Here is a 20,426-nt window from a genome sequence, read left to right as displayed (position 1 = left end):
ACGGGCAGAGGTGGTTGTTCTGTGTACTGATTTCTCAGTATCTATACACCCAAATTGCGTGAAAATTTAATCAAATGTCAATTTTGTCAATATTTGTCCAATGAATACCCGTTTATCATCTGCATTTCTTCTTGGTGTAGCAATTTTAATGGTCAGTAGTGTAATTCATTCAGTGTTACATGAAAGCAATTATCGGAGAATTGCTATTTGTAGCACACAACATGCTATGTTAAGAAATAAGTAACCAATATAAAGCTGGTTTCTTTTATAAGCTAGTCCAACTTTAATGCATAATTGGTGAACATCGGTCTGACGGTACATGCATCACAAGATAAATAGCAAATGATAATGGCGCCTTGCTAGGTCGTAGCAAATGACGTAGCTGAAGGCTATGCTAACTATCGTCTCGGCAAATGATGGCGTAATTTGTCAGTGAACCATCGCTAGCAAAGTCGGCTGTACAACTGGGGCGAGTGCTAGGACGTCTCTCTAGACCTGCCGTGTGGCGGCGCTCGGTCTGCAATCACTGATACTGTCGACACGCGGGTCCGACGTATACTAGCGGACCGCGGCCGATTTAAAGGCTACCACCTAGCAAGTGTGGTGTCTGGCGGTGACAGCACAGTGTCTCCGTATTTTTTTGTGAAAACTCTTAAAGTTTTTTAAGTAAAAGAAACTTTATTAACATTCTACATCTTTGTTCTTCATGTCTACATATTTACTGCTCGACATAGTCATCCTGCAACGAACACATTTTTCCCAACTACAGACTAGTTTGTTGATTTCTCATTGTAGAATGCTTGACTTTGTTGATGGAGCCACAATCTCACCTCTGCTTGCGCCGCTTCATCTCTATTAAAGTGTTGTCGACAAAGGTGTTCTTCAAGTTTTGGAAGCAGATAAAAATTAAATGGGCCAATTAGGGACTGTATGGAGTATGGAGTATGGTGGATGGCAGTGAACTCAAGGTGACGGACTGCTGCAGATGTCGCAGCGCTCGAATGTGGTCTGGGATTGTCATGCTGAAGGGGAGGATGCTCCATGTGTGGACGAACTCTTCGAATTCGTGTTTTCATTTTTCTGAAGGTTTCACATTACCTTGAAGAGTTCATGGTGGTGCCTTTAGGCATGAATTCCAAATTCCACCACACCTTTAACATCTCAGAACGCTGTGGTTATGACTTTGCCTACTGATTGGTTGGTCTTGATCTTTTTTGGTGTCCATGATCCTTTGCAGTGGAGCTACATTGATGCTCTCTCGTTTTCGTAGTCAAAATGGTGAACCCAGCTTTAATCGCCTGTCACAATGTTGTGAAGGAACCCGTCACCCTCACGCTCAAAACAAAAAAAAAACAAAAAAAATTGTTGGCAGATGTCCAACCTCCTCTATTTCATGAGAGGATTGAGTATTCGAGGTACCAGCTATGCACACAGTTTTCTTTACCGTAGTTCTGCAATGATGGCCTTTATACACACTCGTGCTATGCGGCACTTACCTGAGAGGTTTGTCTGTGTCATCCGACGATTTTTTTTTTTCCTTTGTAGTTATTTTATCCCCCTCGCCCCTTACTGGTGGCGGATGGGCTGTCAGTAGTACAATTTTGCTCTTCAGCCAAGCAAATTAAAGAAATTTTACAGTGAGAAAAACAAAGAAATTTTGGGGTTCTTTTCTATTTTAAATTAAAATTCAAAGACGGACAGTTAAAAAAAAAACAGAAATATATATTTTTTTAAATCACTGAAGACATGTTTTAAATTACGCCATCTTGCTTAAAGAGAACAATAACTTTTGCATTGTCTCTGATTAACTGTTTAGGAATTTTACTGTATGTCTGTCACAAATAGAAACTGTCTATACCGTAATGGCGACCCATCGAAAAGTAAGCTTTCATGTGATCTTGTTTGTCACAGGCAATGTCATCGAAAATAAAAATTGAAAGTGGTCAGGCTTGATCTGGTGGTATTACATCTTCCTTACTGGAAAATGTAAAGTAGCCAATATCATGTAGGTTTCTAAAAATTTGTTCCAAATATTTATATTTGTATTGTTGTAGCGATTTGGAAAATATGTAGACGTTTTTAAATTTGAGACCATTTACGTGAATTAGGAGATTAACAATCACATTTGTTTTTCCACAATTGGAAAGACCTGTAATAAAACATCTAATCGTATCAGAAAATAGATCACCGTGCCTACGATCTTGCCTTTGTAGTTCATTTCTGTGTTTAGCAATAGGTTTGATAGGAAGTTGAAGTGCATGTTTCCTGAATTTCATCTTTAACTACACTAAGGACAGTAGTACAATTCTTCGCTCTTCAGCCAAGCGAATTAAAGAAATTTTACAGTGAGAAATAAAAACAAATTTTTGAGTTGTTTTCTATTTTAAATTAAAATTCAAAGACGGACAGTTAAAAAAAAAGAACAGAAATATATATATATTAAAAACACACCGCAGGAAGGTGAAATTCTTCTTATGAAAACACCGAAGCACTACTCTTTCACTCGAAAATTGAAGGACCTGCACTAGGTGAGAGATATTGCTGGAGGAGAGAGTCTGATCCATAGGACTGAGGGGTGTGGGTAGAAAGATAATGCTCTGTTAGATAGGAAAACTACGAAGATGACAGGTAGACGCTGAGGTGGATAGTGGGAAATACATTCGGTGGGAAAGACAGAGGTTGGGGAGTAGTGCGTCATGTGGGTAGGGCAGCAGTTACAAGAGGAAATGAATGGGGATGGAGATGGAGAGGGAAAGGAGAGCTGGAGCTGGTTTGTGGGAGGTCTGCCTGAGTGCAGTTAAAAACGGACAGGCCAACAGGATGTGGACCACTGTCAACTCTGATCCACAGCGGCAGAGAGGTGAGTCGTCACGGCGCAAGAGATGACTGTGCGTCAGCCAGGTGTGGCCAATGCGGAGCCGGCAGAGACCAACTGAGTCCTTGCAGGAGGCTCGTAAGGAGGAGCGCCACACACCAGCAGTCTCCTTGACGGCCCAGAGTTTGTTGGGTGAAGGCAGGGTGCGCCATTCTTCACCCCAGGTGCGAAGTACCCTCTGCCGCAAAACTGACCTGAGGTCACTCTCTGAAAGCCCAATCTCCAAGGCTGGTGCACCGACAGCCTGTTTGGCCAGCGTATCAACACGTTCATTTCCCGGGTGCCGACATGACCCGGGGTCCACACAAAGACCACAGAGCGGCCGCAATGGGCAAGAGTATGGAGGGACTCCTGGATAGCCATCACCAGACGACAGCGAGGGAAACACTGGTAGATAGCTCGTAAACTGCTCAGGGAGCCACTACAGATAACGAAGGACTCACCTGATCAAAAAGTCCGTAGAAATTTAAAAACTGAATAAATCACGGAATAATTTAGATAGAGAGGTACAAATTGACACACATGCTTGGAATGACATGGAGTTTTATTAGAAATAAAAAAATACAAAAGTTCAAAAAATGTCCGACAGATGGCGCTTCATCTGATCAGAATAGCAATAATTAGCATAACAAAGTAAGACAAAGCAAAGATGATGTTCTTTACAGGAAATGCTCAGTATGTCCACCATCTTCCTCAACAATAGCTGTAGTCGAGGAATAATTTTGTGAACAGCACTGTAAAGCATGTCCGGAGTTATGATGAGGCATTGGCGTCGGATGTTGTCTTTCAGCATCCCTAGAGATGTCGGTCGATCACGATACACTTGCGACTTCAGGTAACCCCAAAGCCAATAATCGCACGGACTGAGGTCTGGGGACCTGGGAGGCCAAGCATGACGAAAGTGGCGGCTGAGCACACGATCATCACCAAACGACGCGCGCAAGAGATCTTTCACGCGTCTAGCAATATGGGGTGGAGCGCCATCCTGCATAAACATCGTACGTTCCAGCAGGTGGGGATGATGCGATTCTGTAACATATCGGCGTACCTCTCACCCGTCACGGTAACAGTTACAAAACCAGAACACGCATTTTCTCGAAGAAAAAAGGCCCGATAACGGTAGATGTGGTAAATCCAACCCATACCGTGACTTCCTCGTCGTGCAATGGAGTTTCCACGACAGTTCTAGGATTTTCGGTAGCCCACATTCTGCAGTTGTGGGCGTTGACAGACCCTCGGAGCGTGAAATGAGCTTCGTCGGTCCTCAACACGTTACTCAACCAATCGTCATCTTCCGCCATCTTTTGAAACGCCCACACCGCAAATGCCCTCCGCTTCACTAAATAGCCAGGTAACAGTTCATGATGCCGATGGATTTTGTACGGATAGCATCGGAGAGTACGCCTCAGTACCAACCAAACAGTAGTGTATGGAATGCCGGTGCGACGTGCGACTGCATAGACGAACCCGCTACAGTCTCCATTTCTTCCTGAACTGTCTCAGCAGCATTACGCCTTGTGCTCGGTCGGACACTACGTGGTCTGTCGTCCAAACAACCCGTGGCTTCGAACTTCGAAATCATTCTCGCCACAGCTGCATTTGTCAACGGACCTTTACCCGTTCGAATCCCCTTCCTATGGCGATAGGATCGTAACGCGGAACTAGCACATTCCCCATTCTGATAATACAGCTTCACTAAAAGCGCCTTTTCAGGTAACGTCAACATGCTGCGACTGCTGGCGCATCTGATTCTCTCTCTCATTACAGCTGCTTTTATACACGAGTGTCATGCGCAGTCACTGACGTTTTGCTGCCCAGCGCCATCTGTCGGACATTTTGTGAACTTTTTTTTTTTTTTTTTAATAAAACCCCATGTCATTCCAAGCATGTGTGTCAATTTTTACCTCTCTATCTACATTATTCCGTGGTTTATTAAGTTTTCAAATTTATACTAACTTTTTGATCACCCGGTACTCTACGGCGCGAGAGATGGCGACCAGCTCGGCAGTGAAAACACTGGAGCCAGCCGGCAAAGAGTGTTGTTCGTAATGATCCTATAGAATAAGAGCACATAACCGACACGACCAGCAACCATCGAACCGTCAGCATATACAACGTCAGAGCCTTGAATCGCGGCAAGGATTGAAAGAAAGCGGCGGCGGAGAGCCTCGGGAGGGACTGAGTCCTTCGGGCCCTGTGTCAAATTGAGCAGAAGGTATGGGTGAGGCACACACCACGGGGTAGACGTATATGGGCCCGGAAAACAGGAGTACGTTACATACGCCATGTTACACGCAAGAATTCGAAGTCCTCGAGAGGCGGAGGGTTGAACTTGGGTCAGCGAAGCGGGAAAGTCGACCGTGAAATATGTATGTGTGTGCCTCAACCAATATTGAGAACAGAATAAAAAATTTGGAGGCCCTACTGTTCAGTACGTCCTCGCACATTGGAGAACCTTAAAACTAACATTTCTTTAATTACACAATCTCTTTCTTACAACAAAGTGTCATCCTATAACATTACCACGCCTATTTCTCATTACACTGACATTGTTTCTTAAAATTAAGTGCTTCACATGTATGTTTTTCCGAGACGTGGAGACGAAGGATTCCCTTAACTTGTGCAAGGCGACATCGAGACGTCTGTCTTTCAGACGTTGCAACCGGAATGGTACTCTTCGTCTCTCTCTCCTCTCGTCACCATCGTATTCATACAGGACAGGTACATATTCACATGATACAAAAAATGTCTTCAATTAATAAGCCTTTATAAGTTACAAAAATCTGAAATAAGTCGCAAAATCATTACCACACCACGTTGTGTGGCAGCTCTCAGGTAGTGTGTTATTTTTATCATTGGTTGTGTAAAACATGACAGTCTTTCATTTGTTTTGTTTTGTTCTGTTCGGACGTACAGTGTGAAGTCGTGTTGCGCTGAAGAAAGTTGCTCTGTCTTTAATATTATCTGTGTCGTTATTTTGCGCATAGTTCAGTAGTTCAGGTCACAGCTGACGCTAATGGCCATATACCGCTTCCGAGTCTCGCAGGCACAGTATAAAGTCCAAAGAGTCTCAGACCTTGGCACAGGTGACTTCTATAGAATAGGTAACTAAGCAAATGTTGCTTTGTTATATTGACTTAGTGTATGGAAGTCAGTTGCTCGATAGAAAGACAGTTTAGAGACATAGCAATACTTTTCTGTATTACAATGGAATTGACCAGTACAAACCAAGACTTTCTTCTTCTTTTTTTTTAAACGTAGCTGACAAGTTGCATCGTCACTTCATCCACTTGTCCAAATACATCCTCTTATCCTAATACCTTTCGGGTATGACCAAATTCTAGTACTCGTCTTCTGCTCTAGAGTGAAGAAGGCGTAGCTGAATTAACTGTAATTAAGTTTTGACGGTAGTCTCCGAGACTGCTTCTTCTTCTTCTTCTTCTTCTTCTTCTTGTGCAAGCTTGTAAAAATAGGTTCTGGTAGCAGGTTTAACTTGACGTAGCTGAATTAATAGTCTTGGCCATGATGCCATTTTCCACCTGATGGCTTAACTGTAGATTCTGGTAAACTTTCACAACTGATTACAATATTCGCATATATTAGCAATGAGAATAGTTCATAGAGCAACCATCAGCACAAATACGCTTCGTAGCGCCCCTGATAACCAAGTTCGTCTTCTGCATTGATGCGACAAAGACCTCGTAAAATCTCCAGGTTCAGGCTGGAGTTGTTATTCCGGTTTTTGTTTACACACTTCTGACACAGGTTAATACCGTTACAAAAACTAGAAAAATGTGAAAGATATTGGTACAGAATAACGCTTACGGTAAGTATTGGTAATTGTTTAAGGGAACATGATGTCTACATTGCAATGACAATGGTATACTTAATTTGATTTGGGCGTGTATTCTACTCTGATCGTCAAACAGGTTTTTTGCAGTTTTGTGTTTTTCTATGAATAGGTTACATCTGTTTTATGTTCCCTATCAGGATGTACAAATAATGAAAGTAATTTTGGTGTGAACAGTTTTGTGAATCAGCTATGCTTTTGAATTAAGAATTATGACGTAGTTTCCATATTTTAAATTTGGCAATTTCTCATTTGGTATATAACTGACAAAAACTAGGAAGCATTTCACTGTCTCTGTCTCCAGAGTTTCCGCATGAGACATAAAGTTCCAAAAGAGAATTTAATCAATAATTTAACATAATTGCACAATTTGTAATTTTCGTCTTTTGGTTTGTTACTAAAATTATCATGGCTATTTCTATGATGTTGGTGCTCAGAGGTTTGTTTACATGTAATATGCATTTCGTTTATTTCAAAATTGATGATTTCTAGATAACTGTGTAGTTGTAAATTTGGTCGTAAGCTTACATTGAAGATAATTTTCGATAAGCTGTAAAATCCGTATTATATTTCTTGTCTATAGAACTTATGGCATGTCTACAGATGTTATATATCGAAATATTGTGTGAACAGTTTCAACAGATTGTAAGGATGAACTAGAAAGTTTTACTTATCCATAATATTGTAAGCGCGCAGAAAAAAATTAATAAAACAAAGCTGAAAAGGGGACCGCACCTACTCATCATGGCGAATTTCCTCCTATTTATGGTGTATGCTGGTTTGGGCCAGAAATGTTGGTGATAGAAATGGGAGCTCGAGATGGCAAAGCGCTTAGCCCCAAAAAAAAAAAAAAAAAAAAAAAAAAAAAAAAAAAAAAAAAAAAAAAAAAAAAATAGCATTTTTGGCGTGGATGGAACGAAGCATGAATCATTTATGTTGTCAAGAGTTCTCAGGCAGCGGTTGGTGCATTGGAAATAGTACAGAACTCTAATCCAAAGGTCTTTGGGTCGAGTCCCTGCACGGAATTTTTTTATTCTTTAAATTTTTACGTTACTTACAGTGCAGATAAATCGAAATAATGATCAATATACTATATTTATTAATATTTTCATAAAAGGCATAAAAACAGAAGGCAAGGGAAAAAGTTTTGACGGAGGATTCAAAAAACGGTGGATAAGTTCTTGGCAAAATATAGGAATGTCGATATTACTTCGTCAGAATGTGGAGAAACAGCCTTGCACAATCTTTTTTTGACTGGTTTCATGGATGTCCTATGTGCAGGAGGACAAATTTAGTATGTCACTGACTTGTGGCGAGCTCAAACAGGTCCACAGTTATACGACGAGGATTTTCAAAATGGAGAACGATTGCCGTCGTGCAGTATTAAAGTGATTTTCCTCAAGCGCAGTCCGGTAGTGTACCCCTGCGATGTCTAGTTGTATCGTCAGTTAAAGAGTTTTATCAAAAAGTTTCAAAACGGCTCTTATCTCATACAGAGAGAAAAAGAAATCACACCCGAGAAGACTGCACCAAAAGATTTTCATTGTAGATCACCAACTACCTTCGCCAATATTTGACGAAATGAATCATTACACGCTGTGTTCTGCCAAAGTGTGCGATGAGAGAGAACCTTTCGTGACTGTAAACTAAATTTTTCGATAGAAACATTAAAACAACCAAGTAATTATAAAATGCGGCGTTTATAACGTGTGCAATATGTCGAGAAAATAATTGCTTCCACTGTTTTACGATGAGTATCACCCCAGAAAATGTAAACAATCAACTCTAACATAATAAAAGTATCTAATTTTGTATACGAAGTTCTCGTGTACGCCTTTACAGTGTCTTCTTGAAAATTTAGTTGTAATCCCAAACTTCCGTTTGCCTTCCCTTTTTACGCTTTTTATGAAAATGTTAATAAGTACAATATATTGAGAATTATTTTGATTTGTTTAAACTATAAGTAACGTAGACATTGAAAATAAAAAAACTTACCGCGAGACAGTCGACCTAACAACCCTCGAATTACCGTTCTGTACGTATTCCACTGCACCAGTCGCTGCCTGCAGGCTACAGTAACGAAAAAATCTCACGCCTCGCCCGGCATGAAGTTTCGCGGCGAGACGTTATACAGGGTGGTCCATTGATAGTGACCGGGTCAAATATCTCACGAAATAAGCATCAAACGATAAAACTACAAAGAACGAAACTCGTCTAGTTTGAAGGGGGAAACCAAATGGCGCTATGGTTGGCCCGCTAGATGGCGCTGCCATAGGTCAAATGGATATCAACTGCGTTTTTTTTTAAATAGGAACCCCCATTTTTATTACATATTCCTGTAGTACGTAAAGAAATATGAATGTTTTAGTTGGACCACTTTTTTCGCTTTATGATAGATGACGCTGTAATAGTCACAAACGTGTAAGCACGTGGTATCACGTAACATTCCGCCAGTGCGGACGTTATTTGCTTCGTGATACATTACCCGCGTTAAAATGGACCGTTTACCAATTGCGGGAAAGGTCGATATCGTGTTTATGTATGCCTATTGTGATCAAAATGCCCAACGGGCGTGTGCTGTGTATGCTACTCGGTATCCTGGACGACATCATCCAAGTGTCCGGACCGTTCGCCAGATAGTTACGTTACTTAAGGAAACAGGAAGTGTTCAGCCACATGTGAAACTTCAACCACGACCTGCAACAAATGATGATGCCCAAGTAGGTGTTTTAGCTGCTGTCGCGGCCAATCCGCATATCAGTAGCAGACAAACTGCGCGAGAATCGGGAATCTCAAAAACGTCGGTGTTGAGAATGCTACATCCACATCGATTGCACCCGTGCCATATTTCTATGCTCCAGGAATTGCATGCCGACGACTTTAAACGTCTTGTACAGTTCTGCCATTGGGCGCAAGAGAAATTACGGGAGGATGACAGATTTTTTGTACGCGTTCCATTTAGCGACGAAGCGTCATTCACCAACAGCGGTAATATGCACTATTGGGCAACGGAAAATCCACGATGGATACGACAAGTGGTTTATGTATGGTGCGCCATTATGGGAGGAAGGATAATTGGCCGCCATTTTATCGATGGCAATCTAAATGGTGCAATGTATTGCTGATTTCCTACGTATTGTTCTACCGCTGTTGCTAGAAGATGTTTCACTGCATGACAGAATGGCGATGTACTTCCAACATGATGGATGTCCGGCACATAGTTCACATGCGGTTGAAGCGGTATTGAATAGCATATTTCATGACAGGAGGATTGGTCGCCGAAGCACGTTCACCGGATCTGACGTCCCCGGATTTCTTTCTGTGGGGAAAGTTGAAGGATACTTGCTATCGTGATCCACCGACAACGCCTGACAACATTTGTCAGCGCATTGTCAGTGTATGTGCGAACATTACGGAAGGCGAACTACTCGCTTTTGAGAGGAATGTCGTTACACGTATTGCCAAATGCATTGAGGTTGACAGACATCATTTTGAGCATTTATTGCATTAATGTGGTATTTACAGGTAATCACGCTGTAACAGCATGGGTTCTCAGAAATGATTAATTCACAAAGGTACATGTATCACATTGGAACATCCTAAATAAAATGATCAAACGTACCTACGTTCTGTGTTTTAATTTTAAAAACCTACCTGTTACCAACTGTTGGTCTAAAATTGTGAGCCATATGTTTGTGACTATTACAGCGCCATCTATCAAAAAAGCGACAAAAGTGGTCCAACTAAAACATTCATATTTCTTTACGTACTACACGAATATGTAAAGCTAGACAAGTATGGTGTGCGTATTGAAGGACCTTCAGTACACACACCATCAGATTATTTGACTTGTCGCTCTAACGAAGTAGGCGAGTGTCAGCAATGTGTCTCGTGGTCTTATCGTGGCGTGTTTATCTTCTCCCGTTAGGTCAGACGATAGAAATGGCACTTGCATGCTTAGAGTAGCAGATTGACGGTGACCAACTTTAAACAGAACTTGATTAATTTTCACACACATTTATTAAAATAATAACAAGCATAAAAATTACTTAACTTGGTTCTGGATACTATTTACAATTGACAATCTGAAGTTCCTTTGGTATTGGTATGTTGATCTTATTCTCACATACATCTCTGATACTTGACAAAAGTGTCTATAAATTTATCTTCATGGCTATGTACAGGAATATGGTAATCTTATTAGGCGCAGACTGAAACTTGACTACAGGCTGGTACAGACAAATGTAGAGTGGTACGGACTAGTGCTGACAAATGCAGACTGACTAATCGGAGGTCTGTACACTCATTATACTACATCGCGCGTTCATGTATCACTGCGCGAGTGTGATCTGCGAGGAGAAAAGGTTCTACGTTAGCAGCAATCTCATTTGGCTGCGTTACATATTAATACGCGGATCGCCGGAAGCAGAATTTGGCCCGTCTCTAAGGCAGCGCCATCTCGTAGTGCGGAGACGGACGACCGCTGCGTCCGCGCTGCTGTGCTTAACGGGGCGCGCTCTAGTGGGAAAGTTGTGTACGCGCTGACTACGCGGAACTATGTACACAACAACAAGTTTCGTTATTTGTTGTTTTTTCCTTTGATGCTTATTTTGTGAGATATTTGGCCTGGTCACAATCAATGGACCAGCCTGTAGAATGGTTGTACGGTTTTTCACTTTTGTTAGTTATGTGACGTCTGCTATCTCACAACAGTAAAAACCTGTCACAATTTCGAGTTGCTCATAAATTTATATTTTCTTTTTCTTGTGATCCACTATAAGGTTTGTCTGTACTTCCTGCGTTTCCGGAATTAAACTTGTGACTACCAAGTGTTCTAGGAGAGCTTATCCTCAGAGGGAGGCGCACGGCAATAAAGTTGTGTTTCACCTGTACGGTTGTACTGTGGTGCAGTAACGAGCACTTTTTAGTCCGAGGAACGTGATTGCTGTCTTCGTTTGCAGAGAGCCGCGAGAAGGCGTTCGTGTACGCAATATCAGCTGCCGGCGTAGCGTACAGCGTGACGAGGGCGTGCGCCCGCGGAGACCTGAACGAGTGCAACTGCGACAGCAGGGTGCGACAGCGGAAGGCCAAGAGCTGGCAGTGGGGCGGCTGCTCAGAGGTAAGTCCCGGCACCGGCTGCCTGCGTCCGCTTCCTCTCACCCCAACTAGAACCTCCCAGTGTGCTAACCACTGGACTCCGTGGAGGTTGTGCCACCCATGGAGGTAGAATAAGGGGAGATGGCACTACAGACTTACGCTGTGCGTTGTTTTGAAGCCAGTGGGCGGGGCCTGCCGCCATATTGGATCCCCCAAAACATAAGCAGACGAGTGTTTACAAATGCTTCTTGTTCGTTATTTCCGTCGTATGCACGCGACATTTGTTTTATATAGTAAATGTTAGACTGTTTTACTGAACAACACAGCATAGGGAGCGCAACTTCAAACATTTTTCTGGTCTTAAATGCGTATTCGATACAGTAATATGACACGAAAATATGACGCTTCTGGCCTCAGTACTGTAATTCCTTTTTGTGTATACACTTTGAGTAACCGAGAAGAGAAGTATGTGCTATGAAAAGCGTGCTTTCGTAATCCATTTCTATTCACTTTCTTTGTGTTTGTGTCGATAAATGATAAAACCAGAACTCCAAAAGCAATGATTGACAGTTTAGAGGCACCGATTTGTATTCTTTGCATTTTCAAGGCAAATTGAAATTTTAAATGTTCAAGTTTGCAAGAAACTTACCTTATTTCCTTTGGTGTCCCATAGATGTATGCAGGGATGATATAAACAAGCCAGCTGTCATGTCAACAAAGTGAACGATTCGTTAAATTACGAAGGAAAAGAACTGAATTTGCGATTGTCAGGCCCATTTTAGTTTCACATCTGCTTTGTTTTTAAACTGTACCTACCAAGTGACATTCAGTGTGGCAAATAACAGCAATTTACAGAGTAACACGACAACACAGTCATTAATGTAATGACCTAAATAGCCTGGACTTAGGTAGGGAACTTTGCTTTAACAAATATGTAACCCTTTAAGTACTTATAATTTAACCACTGTAACAGGTGCTACACACATTTTACTGGAGATTTAATTAACTACATGTAGTTACATTATTTTTATATTAAATTACTGCATTTTAAAACATTAGTCCCCATTTGCAGGATATTTCTTGCCAGGATTTTTCAGTTACTTGGGAATAACCAAACAATGAAAACCAAGTGTATTGCTCACCTCCAGAGAGTTCTTCGCTTTGGATTGATAAGAAATCTAAAGTCAAATCACAGAAATAAAACCATACTATATATATATATATATATATATATATATATATATATATATATATATATATAGTCTCAGAAAATAGCTGTTAAATAAGTCCACCTACGAATGAAATGTGATTTGTTTAAACTGTAGACTACAATCAGAACGATTAGTACACCCGTAAGCGACGCAAGCCGACATTTTTTATCAAAACACTTCACGACTACACGGAATCAAACCACCAGAAGCGAATGTTTTGGGGTAGCTAACATGGCGGATCTTCACTTGGGTCGGCTTCAAGTTTGTGACGTCATGACAACTCCTTATTTTTACCTCCATGGTGCCACCAAAGGTGCAGGGTGGGGATCGATGTTAGTGGCGGTCCTGCGCCCATCTTGTACCTCTGTATAAGTAATCTACGAGGGTCACGCCATAAGAAATGCACACTACTTTTGTAAAAATATAGTTTTCATTCTGCATGTGTGAATGTTTTACAGTGTGTAGATACATCCTTCCCGCTTGTTTTCAACCTTAGTTCAACCTGTTCCCCTGAGTGGCGCCGTCACAGCATGCCTTCAAGATGGCTGCTGCACTTGACGTTCGTCAGAAACAACCTTCGACCATAGACACTAGTAGACTGGTCTTGCTGTGCGGAAGCTATAGGGCTGGTGTGGCTCCAACATAAACCAAGTGACTGTTGGCAAAACGTGGCGGGATTTGAAATCAGCGGTCTGCCATCCTATGTTTCTATCGTATTTTCCCCACATTTCTCAATTGATTGCCAAACGCTTCCAACAAAGATTACTTTTTTATTTGTGAAAAATTATGCCAGAACTACATTTGACCTGGATTTGTTCACAGTTCCATTTATAAAATGTAACAAATACATCCAACGCCACTCTAGTGTGCAGCGGGACGAAATTACCATAAACTATCAATTACAGTAAAATTTCGTTAAAATTCTTTTAAACAGTAAGAGTGGGCTCGTGTCAAAACTTTAAACATTGGATTCGCCGCGTTTTGAGCTCTAGTCACTTATAAAAGAAAATGGGATATGGGAATTCTGTCAACTAAGACTTTAGGAGCAAGTCCATTTTAGAGTATCAATTTTAGGTGCACTTTGAAGTTTCAGAAAATAATTTTGGAGCCTAGGTTTAAAAATGACAGACACTGTGAATATAAATTATAAATATACATTGTAAATAATAACTAACCTATCAAAACACTTCTCCTCAGAAGTGCTTCGAGCAAAGGCGCGTATGTGCAGATGGCTTCAAGTTTTTCCGTTTCAGGGCCTGTATCCAAAGCTGCCTTCGGTTTCCATCCTTAGGGAACCTATGAGAAGGAACGAGAAAGAATTATACTTACTTCTGTAACCGAATTATCACAGATACTTTCCAAAATGAAATATGAGTCTGACTTTACAGGCATCACTTTCAACACTTTAATTTACGTGATACTCTATTTCAAGTGTAAAAAATATATAAAAGTCACTTCAGCAGATTTCAATAAACGCATCTGCACTATCATAGAAACACTTACACGTGAAATGTAATGTCATTTCCCCTGACAAAACGCTGATTACAGCCATAAGCGCAACACGAAACAACCATGTTTTGCCAACATTCACGTGAGTTCAGACCAGAGATGTTGGAGCCACGAAAATGACGTCAGGGCCAGTCTATTATATTTATGGTCGAAGCAAACAACGTGCTGTCATAGAACTCCTGTGCTGTGAAAACGAGACAGTGAGAAACATCCGAAAGAGGTTGAAAAAGGTGTACGGAGATGTTGCTGTCGATCGCAGTACAGTTCGTCGGTAGGCGAGCAGGTTACGTGATGAAAGCGAGCACGGCAATATTGAGGATTGTGCTCGCAGCGGCAGGCCTCGTACTGCACACACTCCAGACAATGTGCAGAGAGTTAACGAATTGGTGACTGCTGACAGACGCATCACAGTGAACGAATTGTCACGCTACGTTGTGATAGGGGAAGGAAGTGTTTGCAGAATACTGAAAGTGTTGGCGTTAAAAACGGTTTGTGCCAGGTGGATTCCCTGGATGTTGACAGTGATTCACAAAGAAACAAGAAAAACGGTACGCAGCGAAATTTTGGAACAGTACGAGAATTGTGGAGATGAATTTCTTGGAAGAATTGTGACAGGTGATGAAACATGGCTCCATCATTTTTCACCAGAGACGAAGAGGCAATCAGTGGAGTGGCATCATGCAAATTCACCCAAGAAAAAAAATTCAAAACCACACCTTTTGCTGGAAAATTTATGGCTACGGTGTTTTTCGATTCCGAAGGACTCTTGCTTGTGGACATCATGCCAAGTGGAACCACCATAAAATTCTGATGCACATGTGACGACACTGAAGAAACTTCGAGCTCGACCAAGTCATGTTCGACCACATCGCAAAAGCAGGATGTTTTGCTGTTGCACGACAATGCAAGGCCACATTTTCAGTCAAAAAACCACGGAAGCGATCACAAAACTCGAATGGACAATACTGAAACACCCGCCTTACGGTCCTAACCTGGCTCCCATGTGACTATCATCTCTTTGGGAAACTGAAAGACTCTCTTCGTGGAACAAGGTGTGAAGATGATGACTCCCTTGTGCACGCTGCCAAACAGTGGCTCCAACAGGTTTGTCCAGAATTTTACCGTGCGGGTATCCAGGTGCTGGTTCCAAGATGACGTAAGTCAGTTGAGAGGGATGGAAATTATGTGGAGAAATGAAAATATTCTTCCTAAAAGATGTATCTACACACTGTAAAACTTTCAAACATGTAGAATAAAAGATGGATTTAAAAAAATAGTGTGCATTTCGTTTGGAGTGACCCTCGTAGTAATGACATATTTATTCAGCTGTATTGATGCGGAACGAAAGTAAGTCTTGTTTTTATTTGCATTTGATAAAAAGAGCAGAGATTAAGTTACTATGTTTTTTTTCCCCAGGACATCCATCATGGCGAGGCGTTCAGCCGCGAGTTTGTAGATTCTGTAGAGAACCGAGAGACTGGCGAGGGTCTAATGAACATCCACAACAACGAAGCGGGACGAAGGGTAAGTAGCATACGTCGCAGCCTGCTTCACTTGTTATATTGATGTCAGCTTTTCACCACTGTACTCATCATTCAGCGTTTTAGCAGCATCCTATACTTTCTCTTTAAAGATTAAAAACAGTCTTGATCGCAACTTTTTATTTTTATTGGAGTGACCGGTTTCGATTCTATTTAAGAACCATCTTCAGATTCCGAAAAAACACATTATCAGCTAGAGGGATCGTTATAATAATAAGTATATATAACAAAATGTAGAACTAATAAATAAATATACCCAGAACGGTGGGTGTACTCCGTGGTGCAAGTTGCGCCAACCCTCGACGCTGGAATAACGGCTAATCGGACAAGTGTTTTTATTTTATTTTTTTGCCTTTATTGAATTTCGATTCTCCCCCCCCCCCACCCACCCACCCACACCCACACCGAAGAATCGGACAAGCAGAGAACGGTTATTAAATAGACTTGCTCACGTCCACCGTCCTGAGTGTGACATCATTGCTAGCCAATCAGAAAGACGTCTATGGTTAGGTAAGCACAAGAAGTAGATTAAAAAGTGCGTTATAGTTAAATTACATCGTAACATAATTATAAATGATTATTCGTCATAAAATATAAACTATAAAGGCTACTTGGTTGACGATCAGCTAAAAGTATGCTGCCCTCCAACGTCTACTCTGCGAAAATGCACCAAAGGTTGTTAAATAGACAGGGAGACGCTACTCGCTAAGATACATCGAGGGTTGCCGTGGAAACGGCGTCCTAATTCCGATGTGGCAGTCTACTGTGCTGTCAGAGATTACCAACGGCCTCTGTCAATATAACGTGTTGAACATAATTAGGAAGTGAATTATATAAACTGTAAAGGTTAAAAATTTAAGATCAGCTAAAAGCACGCTGTCCTCTAATGTCATTTCTGTAAAAGATGTTTCTGTAAAAGATGTACCAAAGGTTGCTGTATCGATACTGAGACGGTACTAGGAAGCACATCGAGAGTTGCCATGGAACGGCGTCGTATTCCGTTGCGGCAGTCTACAGAGCTTTCATAGATCGCTATGGATGAAGACCAACGTCCTCCGTCGATATAACATGTTGGAAATAACTATGTGATGGTGGTTTTAACAGTCATTACAATGAGTGCGTGAGGAGGCAGTCTTCACATTGGTGCATAGTGAAAGACACAGATATTATAGAGTAGCATAATGTTACTATATGCAGGTTCTATTCTATCTAGTATTGATTACGAAAACGTTAAAAAGTATAATCATGATGCTATTAGGTAGAATGGTGGTAATATTCGTGTACACTAAGGGAAATAATCCCGTAATGAGAGATAGTTGATCAAATATGTGACATAAACGTTACATTACGTATAACATTTAGAGGATAGAACCTCTAAAACCAGGTGGCCATTTACTTATTAGTTCTACATTTTGTTGTATATTCTTACTATTAAAACGATCTCTCTATCTGGTAATATGTTTGAACAGGCTCTGAAGATGGTTCTTAAATAGAACCAAAACCTATCACTCCAATAAAAATAAAAAAAGTTGCGATGAAGACTGTTTTTAATCTTTAAATTTTAATTCTGAAAATCGCTGATAATGTTTTCAAAAGTTTTATATTTTCTCGTCAAATTTGATAGTTGACACCTTTAATTGGGAACTGGAGGGGAACTGCAGCTACAAACATTGTATAAACGTAGGGTATGAGATAGCTATTACATCTTGCATGCACCCGTTGACACGAGGCATACCTCGCAGCATATTATTCACACCTGTCGAAAGCCTGTTTTCGGCACTTTTATGTCAGATACAGGTCTTTCTCTTATAATTTTAATTTCCGATAGTATTGTTATATAATTGATCTGAAAATGTAATTTGTTCAATCTTCCAGTTTATACCCGTCATCTGAAAATGTTAAGTACAGGGTGTTTCAGAATTATAAAAGAAACTATCAGCCTCGATTGCGGTAATGAAACCAACCTTTACCTAGGTTTCAGCCCAAGTAATTGCGCCTTCTTCAGAAGATATACCTGATTCTATAATATATCTACGAGGGCGTGGTCTAGAAATAAAACTAAAACAGCCTGAATAGGCGTAGTCGCATTTTAAAAATGCGGTACATAGGTACTAAGTCAACACCAAGACTTAAGCTCAGGGGTGCGCCCCGTCTCCATGGACGCCGTGCGGTGGGCCTCGGGAGCTCACGAGAAACTAAGTAGGACTGGATAACGCGCTGCATAACAACGTGGCGGGGAACATTGCGCATGTCTGAGACCATGACTGTCAAAGATAAAAGACCAACGCAGTTATATCTTAAAACAAATAACTTACAGAATGGTTGAAATTCTGAAACATAAAGCCTCTGCACCAGGTTTTGACTGAAATGTAACAAACTATGCATGGATTTATATGAGTGCGAACACACTACCCAGACTTAGTGCGAACACACTATCCCGACTTACAGTATTAGAATATATCGGCCCTTTCGCAACGAATGTTGTATAACGCAGCCATCGTTATTAATGAAATATGACATTGGACATAAAACAGCGAAACTAGTATGTAAACGCCAAAATGCAATAATTTCGGATAACTTGTACACAGATGGTCGAGTAGGTGTTTTTATCAGTTGATGTAGATATACTTCTTATTGCTGACATGCACTGAATGAAGAACATTGTTAAGATTAATTATTATCTTATTACTAAAAATAACGCGTGAGTGAACGAACAACGCCACTTCATCGCCATGTAATAGCAATTGACCAGCATAGGTCAAATTATGTTGTACGTGTAAAAAATATGGTAATTGCGTGAGCGGACGTACAACGCCCTCTCATCGCCCTTATACTCTATCGACCGACAGAGATCAATTTCACTACCTGCTACAAAAGATAATTATCGCCTCTTATGTTAGAGGCTATTGTTAATTAGATAAGATGTAATAAAATGTGCTTGACCTGGTTTTTAAAATATAACTACGCCTATTCAGGCTGTTTTAGTTTTATTTCTAGACCATGCCCTCGTAGACATATTATAGAATCAGGTATATCTTCCGAAGAAGGCTCAATTACTTGGGCTGAAACCTAGGTAAAGGTTGGTTTCATTGCCGCAATCGAGGCAGTATTAGATTATCACGATTGCTGACTGGGCTGCAATGTTGAACGTATTAAAATGTTTCAAAATTAACATACCGGTTTTAAGGCGTTGTAGCATTTATTACGTTCAACTTACAATTGTAAATAACACCAAATGAAAGAGCAACTCAAACAGTTTTGCTTGTATACCTGCGCGCAATGGGAAGAGTATCAAATGACAAAGAGTGACTGAAAAATGTGCTGAACGAGTGCGAGTCTTTCACGCTTAGCCCCAAGAAATATCCCCGCGGGAAGTTTATGGGCCTTTATTTTTCGGTGAATCAACTGTAACTGATATTTCTTATCTTGAGGTACTACAGCTATGGCCCGTGCCCCAATGGGAAGAAGCTGAACAACATATCTTTGTTTGGGAGCAAGATGGTGCGCCGCCTCACTGGTATAACTCAGTACGCCACTGGTTAAACGACGTTGTATCCGACCGGTGGATTGGGAGCAAGGGGCCGGTTGACACGGCATTTCATGCATGACCTCCACGTTTAGGCGCGATTATGTGTATGTGCCTCCGATACCGACTTTAGAAACAATGTTATTGCAACAATAGGGTTTCGGAACAACTTGCCTATCGACTCGATGTGTGATCGGTTGTCACATTGAATAATTGTAAGAAAAACTGTTTCTGTTTCTCTTTCATTTGGTGTATTATTTATAATTGTAAGGGGAGTGTAATACGTGCTACAAAGTCTTAAAACCCGTACATTCATTTTGAAACACCCTGTATTCCTGAGAATGTCCTTGTGTCATAAGTCGTTCCAGGAATTCATTTCTTAGGATTATAACCTACAGTTTTTAAACCCATCATTCTTGAATGGGATCTCATGTTAGACATCACTGCTTTCTACTCCCATTTAATATATTCAATACTGCGACGTGCTTTGAAATCGGAAATTTGTATTAAATCTCTTCCAGGCTTTTCATCCGCTCTGTTTGGCTCCTCTTCAGCCCCGCGCTCCATTACACCGTCTGTTTTATTCTGACGAGAATTCTTTCCAGGCATTATTTCATTCTGTAGTTGCTGATCCACTTAATTGACAACATTCTTCGGTAGTTGGCGCGATGATGTTTGTAGTTTTAGGACGGTTAACTAAAGGGTAATCAACGCCCTTACATAAAAATGTTGACAGTCTGATTAAAAAAAGATTAAAATATCATTAAGCTCTAAAACCAAGCAGCAGCTACAGAACGGACATGTTTTGGAATACAGT

General features: G+C 41.0%; 1 protein-coding gene across 1 annotated transcript in view; it reads left to right on the top strand.

Annotated features, from left to right (window-relative positions):
- Positions 1-20,426, top strand: part of LOC124798759 (protein Wnt-1-like) — a 55,781-nt gene that overhangs the window by 18,353 nt on the left and 17,002 nt on the right. Inside the window, exons 3-4 of the mRNA XM_047262287.1 lie at positions 11,687-11,844; positions 15,959-16,066. Of these exons, the coding sequence (XP_047118243.1) occupies positions 11,687-11,844; positions 15,959-16,066 (266 nt within the window). The remainder of the gene's footprint in view (positions 1-11,686; positions 11,845-15,958; positions 16,067-20,426) is intronic.

The sequence above is a fragment of the Schistocerca piceifrons genome, chromosome 5, assembly GCF_021461385.2.
Source record: "Schistocerca piceifrons isolate TAMUIC-IGC-003096 chromosome 5, iqSchPice1.1, whole genome shotgun sequence".
NCBI classification, from domain to species: Eukaryota; Metazoa; Arthropoda; class Insecta; order Orthoptera; family Acrididae; genus Schistocerca; species Schistocerca piceifrons.
This window is presented reverse-complemented; position numbering and strand designations above follow the sequence as displayed.